General features: G+C 40.2%; 2 protein-coding genes across 4 annotated transcripts in view; one reads left to right on the top strand and one right to left on the bottom strand.

The window, feature by feature from the left end:
- Positions 1-9,248, top strand: part of cblb (Cbl proto-oncogene B, E3 ubiquitin protein ligase) — a 180,518-nt gene extending 171,270 nt beyond the window's left edge. The window contains exons 17-19 of one of the 2 annotated variants that reach the window (XM_055943014.1): positions 3,630-3,779; positions 4,491-4,619; positions 7,038-9,248. In XM_055943014.1, the coding sequence (XP_055798989.1) occupies positions 3,630-3,779; positions 4,491-4,619; positions 7,038-7,297 (539 nt within the window). In that variant the 3' untranslated portion in view covers positions 7,298-9,248. The remainder of the gene's footprint in view (positions 1-3,629; positions 3,780-4,490; positions 4,620-7,037) is intronic. The other variant, XM_055943015.1, reaches the window with a different exon arrangement.
- Positions 9,249-9,655: 407 nt separating this feature from the next.
- Positions 9,656-18,694, bottom strand: part of alcama (activated leukocyte cell adhesion molecule a) — a 73,073-nt gene continuing 64,034 nt past the window's right edge. Inside the window, exons 12-16 of one of the 2 annotated variants that reach the window (XM_055943017.1) lie at positions 14,341-14,470; positions 12,938-12,967; positions 12,018-12,129; positions 11,587-11,704; positions 9,656-11,385 (exon numbers count right to left, since the gene is read on the bottom strand). In XM_055943017.1, the coding sequence (XP_055798992.1) occupies positions 11,620-11,704; positions 12,018-12,129; positions 12,938-12,967; positions 14,341-14,470 (357 nt within the window). In that variant the 3' untranslated portion in view covers positions 9,656-11,385; positions 11,587-11,619. The remainder of the gene's footprint in view (positions 11,386-11,586; positions 11,705-12,017; positions 12,130-12,937; positions 12,968-14,340; positions 14,471-18,694) is intronic. The other variant, XM_055943018.1, reaches the window with a different exon arrangement.

Here is an 18,694-nt window from a genome sequence, read left to right as displayed (position 1 = left end):
CACCTGGTAAACTAGCGAAATAGTGATTTTCGTAAATTAACTTTATGACAAAAAAAATATGCACAATCGTTTCTCTACGTTAACTAACATATTCCTCTCAATTGTATTTTTTTGTTGTTGCTTGACTCGTTATGACGTTATAACTACTTACATTTGCCTCCCCGTAATGTTGTCAGCCATCTTTGCTGAAGAAAGTCACCACGGAGGGGTGGCTCCGCGTCATTCGTCATTGGAACCACTCGAACCATTGGTCATATAAAAACCTTGGGACCCAAATGCATAATGAGTGCTCTAACTCCCCCTTGTGGTGGTCTGGAGCAATGAAGCCGTGACTCTGGGTACCTCTAAGTCCCGCGGTGGAACCACTGTAGCCAGATCCTCTCAAAAGCAGGGAAATGTACCTTCTAACTACTCCAAAGCTGTGTGGCTAGCACTTTGTACACAAAGTATTTTTTACAAGTATATATTCAACTATAAGATTATACAGTGCACTCGGAAAGTATTCAGACCTCTTGACTTTTTCCCCAAAAATATTACGTTACAGACCCTTTACTCAGTACTTTGTTGAAATACCTTTGACAGTGATTACATCCTCAATTCTTCTTGGGTAATACACCTGTATTTGGGGAGTTTCTTCCATTCTTCTCTGCAGATACTCGCAAGCTCTGTCAGGTTGGATGGGGAATGTCGCTGCACAGCTATTTTCAGGTCTCTCCAGAGATTTTTGATCGGGTTCAAGTCCGTGCTCTGGATGGGCCACTCAAGGACATTCAGAGACTTGTCCCGAAGCCACTCCTGCATTGTCTTGGCTGTGTGCTTAGAGTCGTTGTCCTGTTGGAAGGTGAACCTTCATCCCAGTCTGAGGTCCTGAGCGCTCTAGAGCAGGTTTTCATCAAGGATCTCTCTGTACTTTTCTCTGTTCATCTTTCCCTCGATCCTGACTAGTCTCCCAGTCCCTGCTGTTGAAAAATATCCCCAAAAGCATGATGCTGCCACCATCATGCTTCCCCTTAGGAAAGGTGCAAGGTGTCCTCCAGATGTGACACTTGGCATTCAGGCCAAAGAGTTCAATATTGCTTTCATCAGACCAGAGCATCTTGTTTCTCATGGTCTGAGAGTCCTTTAGGAGCATTTTGGCAAACTCCAAGCGGACTGTGATGTGCCCAGCTCCAGCTACACTTGTTTAACAAGCAACGCCTCATTTTTACCGAATTCTCTCATTCTGAAAATGAACCACATACTGTAGAGGGAAAACATTACTGTTGGTTCACAGATAGTAGTAAGTTCATCAGCTAGTTTTCATAACAATCGGTAATCGTCATTTTTGGACACCGATCATGGCTGATTACATTGCACTCCACGAGGAGACTGCGTGGCAGGCTGACTACCTGTTACGCGAGTGCAGCAAGGAGCCAAGGTAAGGTGCTAGCTAGCATTAAACTTATCTTATAAAAAAACAATCAATCATTCAATCATAATCACTAGTTAACTCCACATGGTTGATGATATTACTAGTTTATCTAGCGTGTCCTGCGTTGCATATAATCGATGCGGTGCCTGTTCATTTATCATTGAATCACAGCCTACTTTGCCAAACGCCAAAAGCGCATTCGCGAAAAAAGCACTGTCATTGCACCAATGTGTACCTAACCATAAACAGCGATGCCTTTCTTAAAATCAATGCACAGAATAATATTTTTTTAAACCTGCATATTTAGTTAAAAGAAATTAATGTTAGCAGGCAATATTCAACTAGGGACATTGTGCCACTTCTCTTGCATTCATTGCACGCAGTCAGGGTATATGCAACAGTTTGGGCCGCCTGGCTCGCTGCAAACTAATTTGCCAGAATTTGACCTAATTATGACATAACATTGAAGGTTGTGCAATGTAACAGCAATATTTGGACTTTATGGATTCCACCCGTTAGATAAAATACGGAATAGTTCCGTATTTCACTGAAAGAATAAACGTTTTATTTTCAGAATGATAGTTTCCGGATTTTACCATATTAATGACCTAGGCTCGTATTTGTGTGTGTTATTATATTATAATTAAGTCTATGATTTGATAGAGCAGTCTGACTGAGCGGTGGTAGGCAGCAGCAGGCTCGTAAGTATTCATTCAAACAGCACTTTACTGCGTTTGCCAGCAGCTCTACGCAATGCTTCAAGCATTGGGCTGTTTATGACTTCAAGCCTATCAACTCTCGAGATTAGGCTGGTAATACTTAAGTACCTATTAGAACATCCAATAGTCAAAGGTATATGAAATACAAATGGTATAGAGAGAAATAGTCCTATAATAACTACAACCTAAAACTTCTTACCTGGGAATATTGAAGACTCATGTTAAAAGGAACCACCTGCTTTCATATGTTCTGAGCAAGGAACTTAAACATTAGCTTTTTTTGCATGGCACATATTGCACTTTTACTTTCTTCTCCAACACTTTGTTTTTGCATTATTTAAACCAAATTGAACGTTTCATTATTTATTTGAGACTAAATAGATTTCATTGATGTATTATATTAAGTTAAAATAAAAGTGTTCACTGTTCATTCAGTATTGTTGTAATTGTCATTATTACAAATATATATATACACAAATCGGCCGATTAATCGGTATCGGCTTTTTTTGATCCTCCAATAATTGGTATCGGTATCAGCGTCAACCTCTAGTGGATATTGAGGAGGTCCAGGGAGAAGACATGGAAGCCTGAGTGAAAGACAACCAAAGCTTTAGTTTCTAGACTATCATTTTACAGATGTATGTTGAAAATGTTTTTGGGAGATGCGATGGATCATTGGGGATCATTCAATATTCCGTTTCTTTTGTTGTTCAGTGAAATCATCCCATGTGAAGAGTCAACTAATTTAATTAGTTAAATTTGTAACTAAATGTTTTATTTGATTTTTATTGTAAGGATTTAATCATTTGCAATTATGTCTACTTATGATAAGAGAAACATAAACCTTTTACGTATCCATATGATATGGTAAAATATCCAATGCAAAAGACATCAACATTTAAATGGTATTAATTCCCATATATTCCCGTTAATTCCCATATATTCCCGTTAATTCCCTTGGAAAGTTTCCACCTCTGAATATTCCCCAAAATGTGCATCCGTGGTAGTGAATGTATCTGTGACAGTAAATGTGTAAAATTGGGAAATCTATTAATTCCCCCCGGGAAATCTTTAGATTATCTGTCACACTGTTGTGTACATTTTCCTTCTCATTGGTAAAACTAAATTATCTAAGGTCTGAACAAGCCTTCACTGGAAAGTAACTACATAAACCAAGGGTGTCAAACTGATGTCTCGGTGAGTCGGGTTTTCGCTCCTTGTTTGTTTTTTCAATTGAGGTAATTGATTAGTAAGGAACTCCCCTCACCTGGTTGTCTAGGTCTTCATTTACATGAATTGAAAGGAAATAACAAAAACAGCAGACAGACGGCCCTTCCGGAATTAAGTTTGGCAGATTCAATCCGATCTCACTTTGTCGTCTATGCTCCTTTTGAAGGTAATTTCAGATTGAGCCAACATATGCAGTGTTTACCAAGACGGTAACATTACATTTTAACCCTAACCCATGATCTACTTGTCCTTTCACTATTGTGTCTCAGCACCAGAGGAGCTGTTCAACAACCTGCCTCCCTCACAGCGCTCGCCCCCTGCACTCGTCAGACACAGCTTCACAGGCCTCTCCTCGTCCCCCTCCTGCTCACGAGCTCCCCGGCCTGCCTCCGGACATGACCATTTCCTGTTAACCCCCGGTGAGCTGTTTCTTCCCTCCAAACTCGAGAATACCAATAGAAAACAGTTTGAGTGCCAGAATCTGGTCTAGTGATAAAACTAGATAAAACTACCAACTCTGAACCACATATACCCTCAGTGGCAAGGGTTAGATCCATCAGATGGCCACAAATCTGCCGCCTCCCTATCCCTATTCCACTGTCCTTTAAAAAAAGCTTGATTCTACAAAATGCATATCTCTGATACCAAACTCGAATTTCTCCTGACTTCAGAGTCTAGGGAGTTAGTTTTGATGTTGTCGGCACGAAGCCCCGATAATGAATGGGGCTCTGCTTGTACTGGTTGGTTCTCCTCTGTCTTTCTCACTCAAACACCCACACACAGCCCCCCCCCCGTTCATTACAACTGTTTGATTTTCAAATCCAAACAACCAGGGTTCCCAACTCCCCAGGAAAAAACTAACATTTGAGAGAACCAATATATGCATTCGTTTCGGAGGAGAACGGAATATGGAATTATAGTGACAGCATGTCCAGACCAGTGGGTCACAGCTCCTCTCGCTGTGTCACCTGGTCTGCACATCTGCCAGGTCTGTGCATCTATCACTCTCATCCACTGTAATTTAAAAAATGAAAGGCCACAATTCTACGTGGATAGAGGACAAACATGCAGTTATTGTTTGAAGTGTAGGCAATCTTTCCCCCTCACAGTTGTAAATGGTTTGGTTTCAGATACTGTGTTTGATATGCTGAGCGCTGTGGCCCCTCTGCCCCCTGTGAGGAGACAAACGGGGGACAACATGAAGAGCCCTATCCGGACATCACAGTCCCAGGAGTACGACCAGTTACCCCCCACCCAAGGTAGAATTTAATACTGTAGGATTTTTTATTATTGAATAGTTTCGCTTTTTGAATGATTTAAAATACAATCAACAATAATGCATGCAAAAAAAACAGTTAAATATCTGTGGATTGATGGGGAATTGTTAGAAAATGTTATGGGTGAGAGGGATGAGGCAAAAGGAATGGCAAATAAGTCTGGCTGCATAACCTACTGCACATTTTGAAATCATGTGACTAAACAGAAGAAACTATACTATGAAACAAAGATAAATGATATAAAGATTGATAGTACAAATCTTTGGAGCACCTTAAATAAAATCTGGGTCAAAAAGGCAAACTCAGCTCCATCATTTATTGAATCAGATGGCTCATTCATCACAAAAACCACTGATATTGCCAACTACTTTAATGATTTTTTCATTGGCAACTTAGGCATGACATGCCAGCAACAGACGCCGAACCAACACGTCCAAGTATAACTGACCAGATAATGAAAGACAAGCACTGTTGTTTTGAATTCCATAAAGTGAGTGTGGAAGAGGTGAACAAATTATTGTTGTCTGTCAACAATGGAAAAACCACCGGGGTCTGACAACTTGGATGGAAAATTACAGAGGACAATAGCGGACGATCTTATTTGCCATCTCTTCAATCTAAGCCTACTAGAGAGCGTGTGCCCTCAGGCCTGGAGGGAAGCGCAAGTCATTCCGCTACCCAATAATAGTAAATCCCCCTTTACTGACTCAAATAGCTGACCAATAATAGTAAAGCCCCCTTTACTGGCTCAAATAGCTGACCAATAATAGTAAAGCCCCCTTTACTGGCTCAAATAGCTGACCAATAAAGCATGTTACCAAACCTTAGTAAACTTTACATGAAATAAATGAACAACAGGATTTCAGCATGATTATAGGGAAGGGTATTCAACATGCACGGCACTCACACAAATGACTGATGATTGGCTGAGAGAAATTGATAATAAAAAGATTGTGGGAGCTGTTTTGTTAGACTTCAGTGCGGCTTTTGACATTATTGATCATAGTATGCTGCTGGAAAAACATAGATGTTATGGCTTTACACCCCCTTCTTATATTGTGGATTGAGATTTATCTGTCTGACAAAACACAGAGGGTGTTCTTCAATGGTAGCTTCTCCAACATAAGCCAGGTAGAATCAGACATTCCCCAGGGCAGCTGTCTAGGCCCCTTACTTTCAAAAAATCTTTACTAATGACCTGCCACTGCCCTTGAGTAAAGCCTGTGTGTCTATGTATGTAGATGACTCAACACTGTACACGTCAGCTACTACAGAGACTGAATTGATTGCAAAGAGCTGCAGTTAGTTTCAGAATGGGTGGCAAGAAATACACCAGTCCTAAATATTTCAAAAACTAAAAGCATTGTATTTGGGACAAATCATTCACTACACCCTAAACCTCAACTAAATCTCGTAATGAATAATCATGTGGAAATTGAGCAAGTTGAGGAGACAAAACTGCTTGGAGAAACCCTGGATTGTAAACTATTATGGTCAAAACATATTGATGCAACAGTAGCTAAGATGGGGAGAAGTCTATCCATAATAAAGCGCTGCTCTTCTTTAACCACACTATCAACAAGGCAGGTCCGACAGGCCCTAGTTTAGTCACACATGGGTTGCACTTCTGGTCAGGTGCCACAAAGAAGGACTTGGGAAAATTACAACTGGGCCAGAACACAATGTACACAGAGAGCTAACATTAATAATATGCATGTCGATCTCTCATGGCTCAAACTTCTTGTTTTTGTAAAAAGTATTGACATGTTGATACTTCTTAAACTAATAAACTGTCTGTTTAAACTACTAGCACACAGGTCAGACACCCATGCATAACCCACAAGACATGTCACCAGCGGTCTCTTCACAGTCCCCAAGTCCAGAACAGACTATGAGCCATGACTACATGAAACTCTATTCCACTTCAAGTAACTCACGCAAACAGTAAAATCAGATTTTTTAAAAACCTGATTAAAAATACACCTTATGGAACAGTGAGGGCTGCGAAAATTCACACACACAGGTACAAACACACACACACACACACACAAACACACATATCATACAGACTATACACACGTGTACACTTGGATTGTGTTGTAGTAGGGTAGTGGCCAGAGGGCACACACTTAATGTATTGTGAAATCAGTTGTAAAATGTATTTTAATGTTTAAATATTGTATAATAGTGTATATTACTGCCTTAATTTTTGCTGGACCCGAGGAAGAGAAGCTGCTGCCTTGGCATAATAAATAATAAATACAAATGCATGATTCCATTATTGATAATGAATGAAACTTTTTTGAATAGCTCTTAAAGCCCCTTATGCTAAAAGCCACTTGAAAGAAGCTTTTTACCTACCCGTCATCCATTGACTTATCCATTCAATTTTCTTTGCAGTGGACGTAGATTATTTGCAGGCACCTGCCAGGCCACCTAAGCCGCTCCCTCGGAAGACACCTCCGGACATCCATCAGAGGAAGAATCATGGGCAGGACTCAGCCAGTGAGAGTACAGACGCCAAAATCGCCAAACTCATGGGAGAGGGCTATTCTTTCGAGGATGTGAAGAGGGCACTCATGATTGCTCAGAACAAAGTGGACGTGGCACGGAACATTCTCCGAGAGTTTGCCTTAGTGGCCCCTAGACTCAAACTATAACTCTGAGAAGGGGACCCAAATAGGAGACAACTTGTGCCTCTGTGTGCGCTGGGGTAGAAGGAAAGGGCTTATTTTATCTTGTTATCCCTCGCTAGCTCGTTCTGACCAAAAAAAAGAGAGTAAGCTTGGAAAACGCTGATCCGTGGACTGCATTTTTCCACAGATCGGGAGTCCATCCACAACTATCTGTTCGAAGCTAAATCACATCAGAGAGACAGAGAACAAAGTTTGTCTACCAGCATGTTAATCCTGTGATGGAAAGAATTCAGGCGAGCTTTGCTAGTGCTGGCCTCTGCGTTACCCTTCTGCTCCTGCCACTACTGCTGCTGATGCCCCTCCCCACCTGCCCATCCCCCAGCCTTTCATAATCAGCCAATCAGGGGTGGGATGTCTGTAACAAACTGTTACAAAATGTTCTTCTATGTTTATTGACGTTGTTGCCTATGGTCCTTATTACATGTGTCTCAAACACACCTAAAGACCCGTCCATCACTCTTAATCCCCTAATTCTCTCTATCCTTCTCTCTCCCTCTCTCTGAGAGGTATACTAGTGTGCAGTCCAGTAAAGATGGTGTTCCTGGTGCCCTAGCTGAATTCTCTGTCTTAATGAGCTGCTGCTGTGGTTGTTGTTGTTGTTGTAGGAAGAGGCTGGGAGAGAGAGAGGCTTTTGAGTGGTGTTATTGACTCCCAGAAGCTCCCAGGTCCGTAGCAGAGGCACCATTAGGCCAGTCTGGAGGTCCACTATTGGTTTTTCTAATTACTTCCTCCCAGCAACAACCTGGTGAATATACAGTAAGGAACGGGGTGGGACAGTAACATGACCCTTAACGGTTCCTCTCGTCTCAGAACCACAGATGAAACCAGATGCAGCCTTGTGTGTGTGTGTGTGTGTGTGTGTGTGTGTGCGTGCATACGTGTGTGTTTTGTTTTGATTTCTTCAGTGAAAGACAACCCCACTGAAAGTATTTGTTAATGGGGCACATGCATTCCCGAGACATTCCGTTCGAGGCACAAACCATTATTAGTACACTTTTGCTCTCAGATGATAGAAAAACGTATTTGTTTTTTTTTTATGTGCAAGAATTAAGTTAGATAATGATACCACCGAGCCAATACCTTTGCGTTGACTGGTTCTACAAATGAATATACATGATGTGTTGTTAGTTCTTGTTTACATTTAAATGGGAGGACTGCTCTTGTGGATCACAAATGGAGAGGACAACCACTATTACACAGATAAGTCAATATTATTTTGAAATCCTGTTGTTGCCTAGTTACTGTATGCCGAAATATGTAGACGCATTCCCACACAACCGGAGACAAACTGTACGTCTGAATTCCAGGGTGCATTGCTTTGACACGGGTGTCTTTCAGAGAGAACCTCTGAGCAACTACGCTGCTCCTAATGTGACTCTTGCGTCATAAGCCACCGTCAGGGATTTCAAAGTGCTTCAAGTCGATATCAAGAGGAATGCCACACAAAACCCAAAAAGACGTGAATAAAAAAGGAGGCATTTTCCCTTCACTCCCCCTGTGTCAACTACCTATTACAGTACCAACCCTGGCTTTGTCCGTTTCAATAAAATAACCACATTATTTCTCCTCTCCTATTTGAAGCTTCATTTTGCACTGGTCTAATTATTTTTCATCTTTAAACTTGAAAGTCTCAAAGTGAACATGTTTTATTCAATCTGGCTCGTAAAAAGGGGGGGGGGTGGAGTGGCCTTCATTAGGTTAGAAGGGGAGGTTTTCTCATTCTGTTTCTCTCCTGCCATGAATTTTGTTTGAAAAATTCGTTGTGGAACGTGTTAAGCATTGTGATGTGTGCAATTAACTTAGACATTATGAAAGCCTTCACTTCATGATTATTGTCATTGTTCAGTAATTAAAGTAACCAGTGATTTGTTTTTTTGTTTTTTGTTTGTTTTCATAAAAGCCAGTATTAACATGAGTCTCATTTTTGAAATTTTATTTGAAACTGTATTTAACTAAGCAAGTCAGTTAAGAACAAATTCTTATTTACAATGACGGCCTACCCCGGCCAAACCCTAACCCGGACGACGCTGGGCCAATTGTGCGCCACTCTATGGAACTCCCAATCAAGGCCGGTTGTGATACAGCCTGGAATTGAACCAGGGTCTGTAGCGACGCCTCTAGCACTGAGATGCAGTGCCTTAGATCGCTGTGTCATTTGGGAGCCCATGATGTATGCAAACTCATTTATAGGGTGGAGGAGTTTTCCACAAAACAATGCATAGTTTGTTTTGTGGCATAATATTGGAAGGTCTGACTTGGAAGTTGAAGCTTAAATTTGCTGTGATTGTCTGACTTGGACATATACGAAACGTGTAACCAGTGTAGCTTTAATACATTTAATTTGTATAGTGCTTTTCATTACAGCAAAAATCTGAAACAACAAAGCATGATGGAAATGTGTTTTTGTTTAAATTGGTGCTGACATACCTTGAAAGAAAAAAAAACACTACTTAAAAATGTTCACTTTATTCTCAACAAAAGTACAAAATTCAGTATTCACAATACCTTTTTGGCCTTCTCATCTTACCCTCTTTGGTTTGTTGACCTGATTATACTAAATGAACTAAATGCATGGAAACACAACTTTCCTATCATACTTTTACCATCATCCTCACTGTTTCAATTACAGTCCTTCAGACCCTAAAAAGAAAACCAAAACACACAAAAAAATCTCTGTTTTATGTAACTCTCATTCCACCATAAAGTACATTTTCAACAGTTTAAATAATGAACGTTCGAGGTTGAAATCAGAATGTATTATGGGTGGTACTAGTAGACATGCCGAAGTGCAGCTCACCTGACATGTCTCACACAGTATAAATAGAGCAAAACACACGCTGGACATTCACACCCGACGTATTTACAGTGAACCCCCTTAAAACGGCAAAACAGAACCATGAATAACTACACTAGTAAATGGCCTTTCACTACAGTATGACACCGGAGAGGGAAACAATAACAGAGATGACAACAACACCGTTTTAACTGAAAACTGAGAGAGATGCACAATCAAAAATATATTAGTGTTATGACTATATCTGATTTAACAGGTAAGAGGGAGCAATGTCAGCAGATTCGTCAGAATGCTCCATTTATAACAACAGTTCACAACATGTGTAACTCAAGTCGGGCAAAACATTTCAGAAAAACAAAAAGGGTAGCTACATTTTTGTGCAGAACGGCTGGCAAATCTGACCTGCAAATGTCTTGCATGGTTACTCCATCAACCAATTAGATAAAAGTGAGCTGATTTGCATTTTGTGATGTTTGAGGCTAGCGGCATTCAGTTTGTTGGTTCCAAACTTACACCGACAACCAACTGAGTCATAATATATATATATATATTATTCTGTATCTTAGAAATTGGGATGAGGCATTTGCCTCACCTTATTTAGTTTGTAGCTAGTAAGTGAGACCCAATGAAGACAAGTTGCACTAAAATAAAACTCGTATTTGTGATTCAGCCAATTTCTGATTGTCCAGCACAACAAAAAGTGTAGCCCCAATAATTGAATTGGTGAGACTTGCAATTGGCAGCGACACTAAAAGAAAAATGTCCAGATATTTCCATTTGCCACATTCCCCCAGGGGGATAACAAAGAATGTTTATGGGAGTAACAAAAAAAAGGTGCAGCTTCAAAAAAATCGAGTGCAACGATTTGAAATGTAACCTCGAGGAACAGAGGGGTAACAGCAGTGTAGAGCAGCTAGCTCACCTAAAAAGTGTACAGTGAATTTGACATTATTTTACTAAATTAAAACAGAAAAAAAAAAAGACTCAAACCCACCACACCATCACGACACGCTAGACAATTGCGCATTCACCAGGAACACAAAAAGAAAATGAGAAGCAGTCTTCAGTGCTGACTGAATATCAATTAACAACACAAAATGTTTATCTTTTCTTCCTCTGAGACTGTGGGTCGGTGGGTGGGACTGTTCATCTGGATTAGGAAGCATTCTGCAATACATGCTGCTCATTTGGAAGCCAATCAAATGCCTTCGTTTCGGAGTCGTTCCAAAGGTCAAGGCCTCTTTCTTCTACTTATTTCCTGAAACAGAAATTAATGCACTCATTTTTAACAGGACTTTTCACCATTTTAGATGGGAAAATAATCAAGCATCAAACTATGAGTCCTGTAAAAACAAGATTTCTTATCAAAACAGAAAAACTTGTCTCGCCACCAACATAGCAAGGTAAATGTCAAATTATATTTTAAAAACGATCAATTCAGTGCATTGTCAGTGCATACCTTCTTCGTCTCTCGAGTACAGCCCGGCTGTCTCTACACCTTAGCCGTGCACTCCTCCAGTTTCTTGCTCTCTTCGGACGTTCCGGCTTCCTTCTCTCCTGTTTTCCAGGTCCCTTGTCTGAAGAAGAGATTCACTTTACTTAAAACTCCTATTTTTATGTAATTCTCCCCTCATTGTAATATACTTATTACACTTTGGGCTAAACTTACTAAGCCAATGCACCAGGTGCAAAGTTTGCATTTACTTCAATGTCTGATACGTTCTCAATCTTTAGTGTACCTTTTATTCTGTCCTCAACGTTTACGTCCCTCAAGATTTAGGTTTGTAAAAGATAAGTGCATATGCTTAATAAATCTGTCCCCTTTTTGTTTTGGGCAGGAATATGATCATACTATACAACTAAAATATAATGATACGTGTACGTGTGTACCTTGATTTCATGTAAAGCCAATAGGCCAGCCCCACAACAGCAGCAGCTATGATGAGCACAACAACAAAGATCACAATCCATAAAGCCTGGTCCGAACTGCCGTCCTGTGCCCCTACAAACAAAACAACATGTCAAATAGTGCACCAGAAAAAACACTGTCTACTCTCTGTCTTTCTCTATCTCACACACACAAAGATGAATAGTACTGTATGAGTGGGCAAGCAAAACTAAATGAAGATGTGGGAGCCATGTTTGTATGAGCACTACTGCTGTTAGTTTGGTTGTTTGTGGGGATGACATTTGAGAAGGGTTTGTCATGCCGGGCTGTTCAATCCCCTAGAGCGTCAACAAAGCCATCCAAGGCTCCCGAGTGGCGTAGCGGTCTAAAGCACTGCATCTCAGTGCTAGAGGCGTCACTACAGACCCTGGTTTGATTCCAGGTGGTATCACAACCGGCCGTGAACGTCCCATAAATAAGAATTTGTTCTTAAGTGACTTGCCTAGTTAAATAAAAGGTTAAATCAATAAATAAAAGGCTCTCAGGAGTCTAGGTATCAGAAGATACAGTGTAATCCAGTACCAGATGCTATCACCTCTACCCAATAGTCAACAGGGTTGGTATCGCTTCAAATTAAGTAATACTCATAGAAAATGATGGGCTTTAAAAGGAAAAAATATATAATTCACGCCAACCCTGGTAGTTGGTGGCCCTGTATGGTTCAGTTTGTGGATTGTGGGTTCGATTCCCAGGGCCACCCATATGTAAAATGTATGTATGCATGACTAAGTCGCTTTGGATAACAGCGTCTGCTAAACGGTAATTATTATTTATTATATTAGTTGGGCAGTCATTTTTCAAGTCACTAGAAAGTCAAAGGAGTCAAATAATTCTAATTGGGGGGGTTAGAGGGATATCTTACCTTTTCCTGGCATTTTTTCGTCCATAATTACTGAAATCAGATATAAAATGAAATTAACTTCATATATACATTATTAATTAAATATAGAAATGAAACTGGGTACTGTTTCCATGAGTTGAAAAGCAGAACAACTGTAAGAGCTGAAATTGCTATAAAAAAGGCAAACAATCCCTAACCATTCAGAATATCAGCCAGAAGAGTGTAGATTTGGTGAGCAAGCAAGTGAAAATTAGGCACTTTTATTTTGCTTTGTATACTGTAGCAACAATACGCCATTTTGTCAGAAGTAGTGAGAAGGAAATTTAATGCAGCTTGACCCCGAGAGGAAGAGATAAGGGAGGACAGTCCAGCACCTTGACACCATAGAGATAGATAGAGGACTCATCTGTATATACAGTATGTGCCATTTAAACATCTGTGACAGCATGGGCAGTGCCATTGAGGTTACAACTCGTAGGACTCCCCACCCAGTTGACTACTTTAAAATGCTGGAAGCCCTCAATGGCACTGCCCATGCTAAAACTGCCTTTTGGCCACTAGAGGCCTCTATCATTCTCTATGCTCGACAAAGACAAACCTAATCAAACCAAACTAAACCGATGCAGAGCAGAAAGAGAGACAGTGAAGGAAAGAGAGCGAAAGGATGAGAAAGGAACAGCCAATGGCACAATGTTCAGCGAATGAAATGAATCTGTAAAGTCCAGCATTAGCCTTCAGCATACCTACCATGGTGACATTAATCTAATCATCTATGTTTAAAGAGCAGTTCTGAACAAAATAACATTTAAATGATCCTTCACTTTACTTGGCGGTTGTTGACTGGTTTTTACTTATTTACCCTCTGTATTGGCCAATGCATCTACAAATTGACAACCAAGGTAAGTGGAAAGTCATGTGACTTTTCCCACTTCTATCATCCCCGAATATCCGACATAATAGGGCCCCATAAAGCCCCCTTTACCCAGAACTTGTATAACTATAGAACATCGGTTATGTAATTATTACCCCAGCATGTCCGTTTTTCAAATGGACGATTCCCGTGTGATTAGTTTCACTAAACTTTCACTCCACTAGCCTTCATTATGGATAACGTCAAAATAACAATGCATATCAACGAGAACCGTGAACAGTTTACAGACATTGAATTAACCGATGTATTATACTCGTTTAAAAGAGAAGTAGCCACTGGGAAAGTTGACATTCATCTGTAGGCTTGCACTAGTCAAGTAGGAAGGGTGTAGTGTAGGCTACTGTAAGTTAGCAGTTAAGAGGGAAGTGGGCTGTGATTTAGTGTTAGAGAGAAGCAGTTACAGAGAAGTGACCAGGAGTTAGTGTAGGTACAGTACGCTACTGTGGGTTAGCGTTTGGCACTTGTTAGCTGCAGTCGCCACAGGTGCACTCACAGGAGGAGACGTTGAGGGCCATGAAGTGATTTCCCAGCTTGTTGGTGGCAATGCAGGTGACGGTCAGGTTTCCTGTGGGCACCACCGTGATCTTGTGAGTTGCCTTGCCATTGATATAGGAATTCTCCTCCTGATAGGACAAAGACATTTGGGGCATTTAGAAGGAGCACACACAGGCATATGAACAAAAGTCCAACAGTAGACTTCGGCCGTGCTTTTTCAAACATGTACGCACGTATGCCTACACCACATTAAAACATACAAATTAAAACTTTTAACAAATGTCTAAATCTACAGATGTGGTCAAATATATTGGCACCACAAATTAATAAAACATTAAAAGCTTGAGTCAATAAGTATTCAAACCCCTTTGTTATGGCAAGCCTAAAATAAGTTCTAGAGTAAAAATGTGCTTTACAAGTCACATGACTACCTCAACTCTGTACCCCACACATACAATTATCACTAAGGTCCCTCAGTCGAGCAGTGATTTTCAAGCACAGTTTCAACCACAAAGACTAGTGATGTTTCCCAACGCTTTGCAAAGAAGGGCTCAAATTTTAAAAGCAGACATTGAATATCTATTTGAGCATAGTGAAGTTATTAATATACTTTGCATGGTGTATCAATACACCCAGTCACTACAAAGATACAGGCGTCCTTACTAACTCAGTTGCCGGAGAGGAAGGAAACTGCTCTGGGATTTCACCATGCTTGGCTTGGCTCCATTCCATTTCTTTTTTTATCCTGAAAAACTCACTACCTTGATAAATAGTTAATAGAATGTGTGTATTAGAGACGGGAGTGAAGAAATCTAAAACACCCTGGACACCGATGGGACATGTTTGGGAATAATAACTATTGGTATGGCGACATATGGCCCCCAATTCTCCAAGCGGAGCTAGAGGATTTTAATAAAGCCATGGAAGCGCTGAAAGAAGCGCACAAGCATTCTACCAATTCGGCTTGGATATGGGTAATTAATAGATGTACCGAGCTACAAAAAGACTGGGTACAGGAGTGCATTGATAGAATTCGCACTTCGGCTTTGATGGCAGGTTTGAAACCTGTGATCAAATCGACAATTGTGAGGGTTGTGGATGAAACAGAGCAAAATGTTTTGAGAGTGGAATATAACTCCACTCACTTCGCAGACGTGCGAGGGGTTAATACGGCAGGGAAAACGGAATTATCAGATATTGGAAGAATGCGTGTAAGGTGGTACTGGAACCTGCTTCATTCGGAGGGAATGCTGCTATGCAAGTATTTGCATTTTTCAGTTCGATCGATAGTGGTTCATAGAGATTACCGTTTCTATGTGAAGGAAGACGTATGCGATCACGTCTTACCCAACTTTTTAATAGATGCCAGGATCAAATATCGCAGATTCCTTACGATGACAAATTTAAATCATTTGCAAACTCAGAAAGCCTTGGGTTTTTTTTGGGATCTCATGAGACATTTTATGCTTTTATTATGAAATAGATTTACATTTTATGTCTTATTCTGAAATAGATTTCTAGAATGTACGAAAGGGTGGAGGGTTAATGAGGAATTAGCAAAGGGGTTACTAGACCTAAAATGAACTTTTCATTTGTTTAGTTAGTTCATGAACATTGTGGCGCGGTGGTTATGGAGAATAGTACAAGCTAAATTAAAGATACATAAATGATGGCCATAAACGGAGTTCCAGAGGCCTGTTCATGTGTTTTTTACCTACGGTTTACCACACCCACATCAGCACGCACACACAACTTACCGGTTATGAATATGCATTAGTGGTGTTAATACTGTGGGATTTATTTAATGGAGTCTTTTCAATTCAGTTTTAAATTGGGTATGCAGAAGGATGGAAATGTTTGAAAGTTTTTTAAAATGGTTTCGGAAGGACAGGGAAAGAAAAGGGAGAGGAGATATTTAATGGTGTCGAATGCCCAGTATCCCGACTTTCTGGTGAGGCCTGATCAATCTCACTAGAAATGATCAAAACAGGTGGGATTTAATTATAAAATGAATGAGAAACACCAGTTTCTGTTCTATTTTTCCATTACTTTATGAGATATTATTATTTCCTTATGGGGTTATCAAGAGTTGTAATTCTAAGTTGATTGGTTATTTCGAATCTGTTTATTTTTGATTTAACATGTTGTTTTTGAATCACGTGTTCAAAGGGAAAATTACCAGTTCCCTGGGGTCATGGTCTTTGGGTAAATTTAAAATTCAAAAGGCACTCACACATCTGAGCAATCTTATTTGCAGGTGCATGGCAACAGTTGAATAAGAAGAAAACCGCACACTGCTCTTGATAGTATCACTGATAAGCTTACGTATCGGCCTCAGCTTTGCCGGCTGGATTTAACAATCCACCACTTATTGTGTATAGGAGAGGTCGCAATTTACGCGATAAATTGGTTCATGCCAACTGCCAGCCACAAAAGAAAAATCAGCCAAGCTCTTTTTCGCCCTCTACCAAATGGTAGCTATAAATGCAGAGGATGCGCACAGTGCAACAATACGATGAAGTGTGAATATTTCTACCACCCACACAGGAAAACGGTTCCAAATAAATTACATTATTATGTGTTCCATCACCCATGTTATTTACATTATTAAATGTCCATGTGGGCTCTGTTATGTCGGTAAAACCTCTCATTCTCTCAAACATAGAATTAGTGAACATAAGAGTTCAATCGGGAGAAACGACAGGGATTATCCAGTCGCAGTACATTTTAATGACCTAAAGCATGACATTTCTACCTTTAGATTTTGTGGCATGAAGTTAAGATATCAGACAGGAGGGTGATATTAATAATACTCTGAGTAAAAGAGAATGTTTTGGGATTTTCACCCTCCAGACATTATTTCCTAAAGGACTTAATGATGAAATGCCTATGTATGTTATGTTGTGAATTTGAACATGAATTATGTGCCTATTTAAGATTACTCTGATGTTTTTCGAACGATGTACCCAATGACTAATGAAAACTTGCTATGTCCTCATTGTGGTTTTACAGACATGTTTAATACGTCTTATTTATACACTTTGGTAATATTTCTGAAATGCATATTGTTATATTTGGTAGCACTTATTTGTTTTTCCTTTGCCTCCAACCCCCTTCGACGTGTGGAACGGATGTGGGTGGGGCTAGGTCTACATAAGGGTGCAAATTGTTTTAAATTCATAAAAGCTCTGACGAAGGCGTGAGGCCGATACGTAAGCTTATTAAATATCAGTCATACTATCAAGAGCTTTGGGTAAATTTACAAACGTACTTTGTTCAGTCTGCATATAGAGGGAAAAATATATGTTAATAAGGAATGACAGTTACTCCAAATGGATTGTGATATGTGTATTGCTGATTTCATTTTTTGTTTTTGTTTCAATACAAGTTTCACAAGATTGGGACTACTGGAGTGTGGGATTCCCCAAGGGGTTAGGGTGCTAACTCCCTGATCTGGTAATTATTCACCAGTAAAAGAAGGGAATATGAACCAAGTTTGAAAATGTTTTCAACAGTAACAGTATGTATGTATGCTCTTTGACATTTGTCGTAGAGATAAGGTTATTAAGAAAATTGGGAATGTAATAATTTGTCATATAGTCAATGCTTGTCTGGATTTCCTGAAACAGAAATGAATTGAACTAAACTGTTGTTCTGATCTGTCCTCTCTTGAGGTTATCATGGAAGGTGACGTCAGATCGTGTCTTAATGCATGGTAGGAATAATTTGACCACAACCAGTGTGTGTGAACCTCAAAACCCTCCCTAACCGGCTGAAGAAAGAGCAACAAAGGCATTCAATGCGACAGTGACTTTTAACTTTCCAATCTGAGTCTGAGCCAAAACTGGGTACGGTCGGCAGTAGTGCTGAGACCGCGCGTACAGAGTGAGCGTGGAGAGAGATAATGGCTCAGGTGAGAGACTTGTGTACGTGGGAGAAGCGGATGTATCTATTTGGATACTGAAATCGGGACATGATCAAGGGCCATCAAATGTGACAGGCAAGAGCTACATGTGCCGTTGGGAAGATGAACTGTAACGCTATCTGAAGAAGACGCTAGAATGATAAGTGCTGGGAGAAGGGGGGGGGTTGGTCTACACACTGCAAACAATTTAGACTAAGAATGCATTGAGATACCGATCTTTCATTACCAGGCCACTCGCGACAGGAAAACTTTTATAAAGGTTCCTTTTATAAATGTACCTTCTAACCGGGATGATGTGTGCTAGGTTGAGAAGCTGGAATTTGAGTCATTCTCAGAGTAAGCACTAAGGACTGGCATTCTACATTTGGGTTGGATCATTTATCAAATGTTTTAGTTATGATTCGGATACAGTGAGAGAGAGTTGCTT

The sequence above is a fragment of the Salvelinus fontinalis genome, chromosome 13 (assembly GCF_029448725.1).
Source record: "Salvelinus fontinalis isolate EN_2023a chromosome 13, ASM2944872v1, whole genome shotgun sequence".
Classification (NCBI taxonomy): domain Eukaryota; kingdom Metazoa; phylum Chordata; class Actinopteri; order Salmoniformes; family Salmonidae; genus Salvelinus; species Salvelinus fontinalis.
This window is presented reverse-complemented; position numbering and strand designations above follow the sequence as displayed.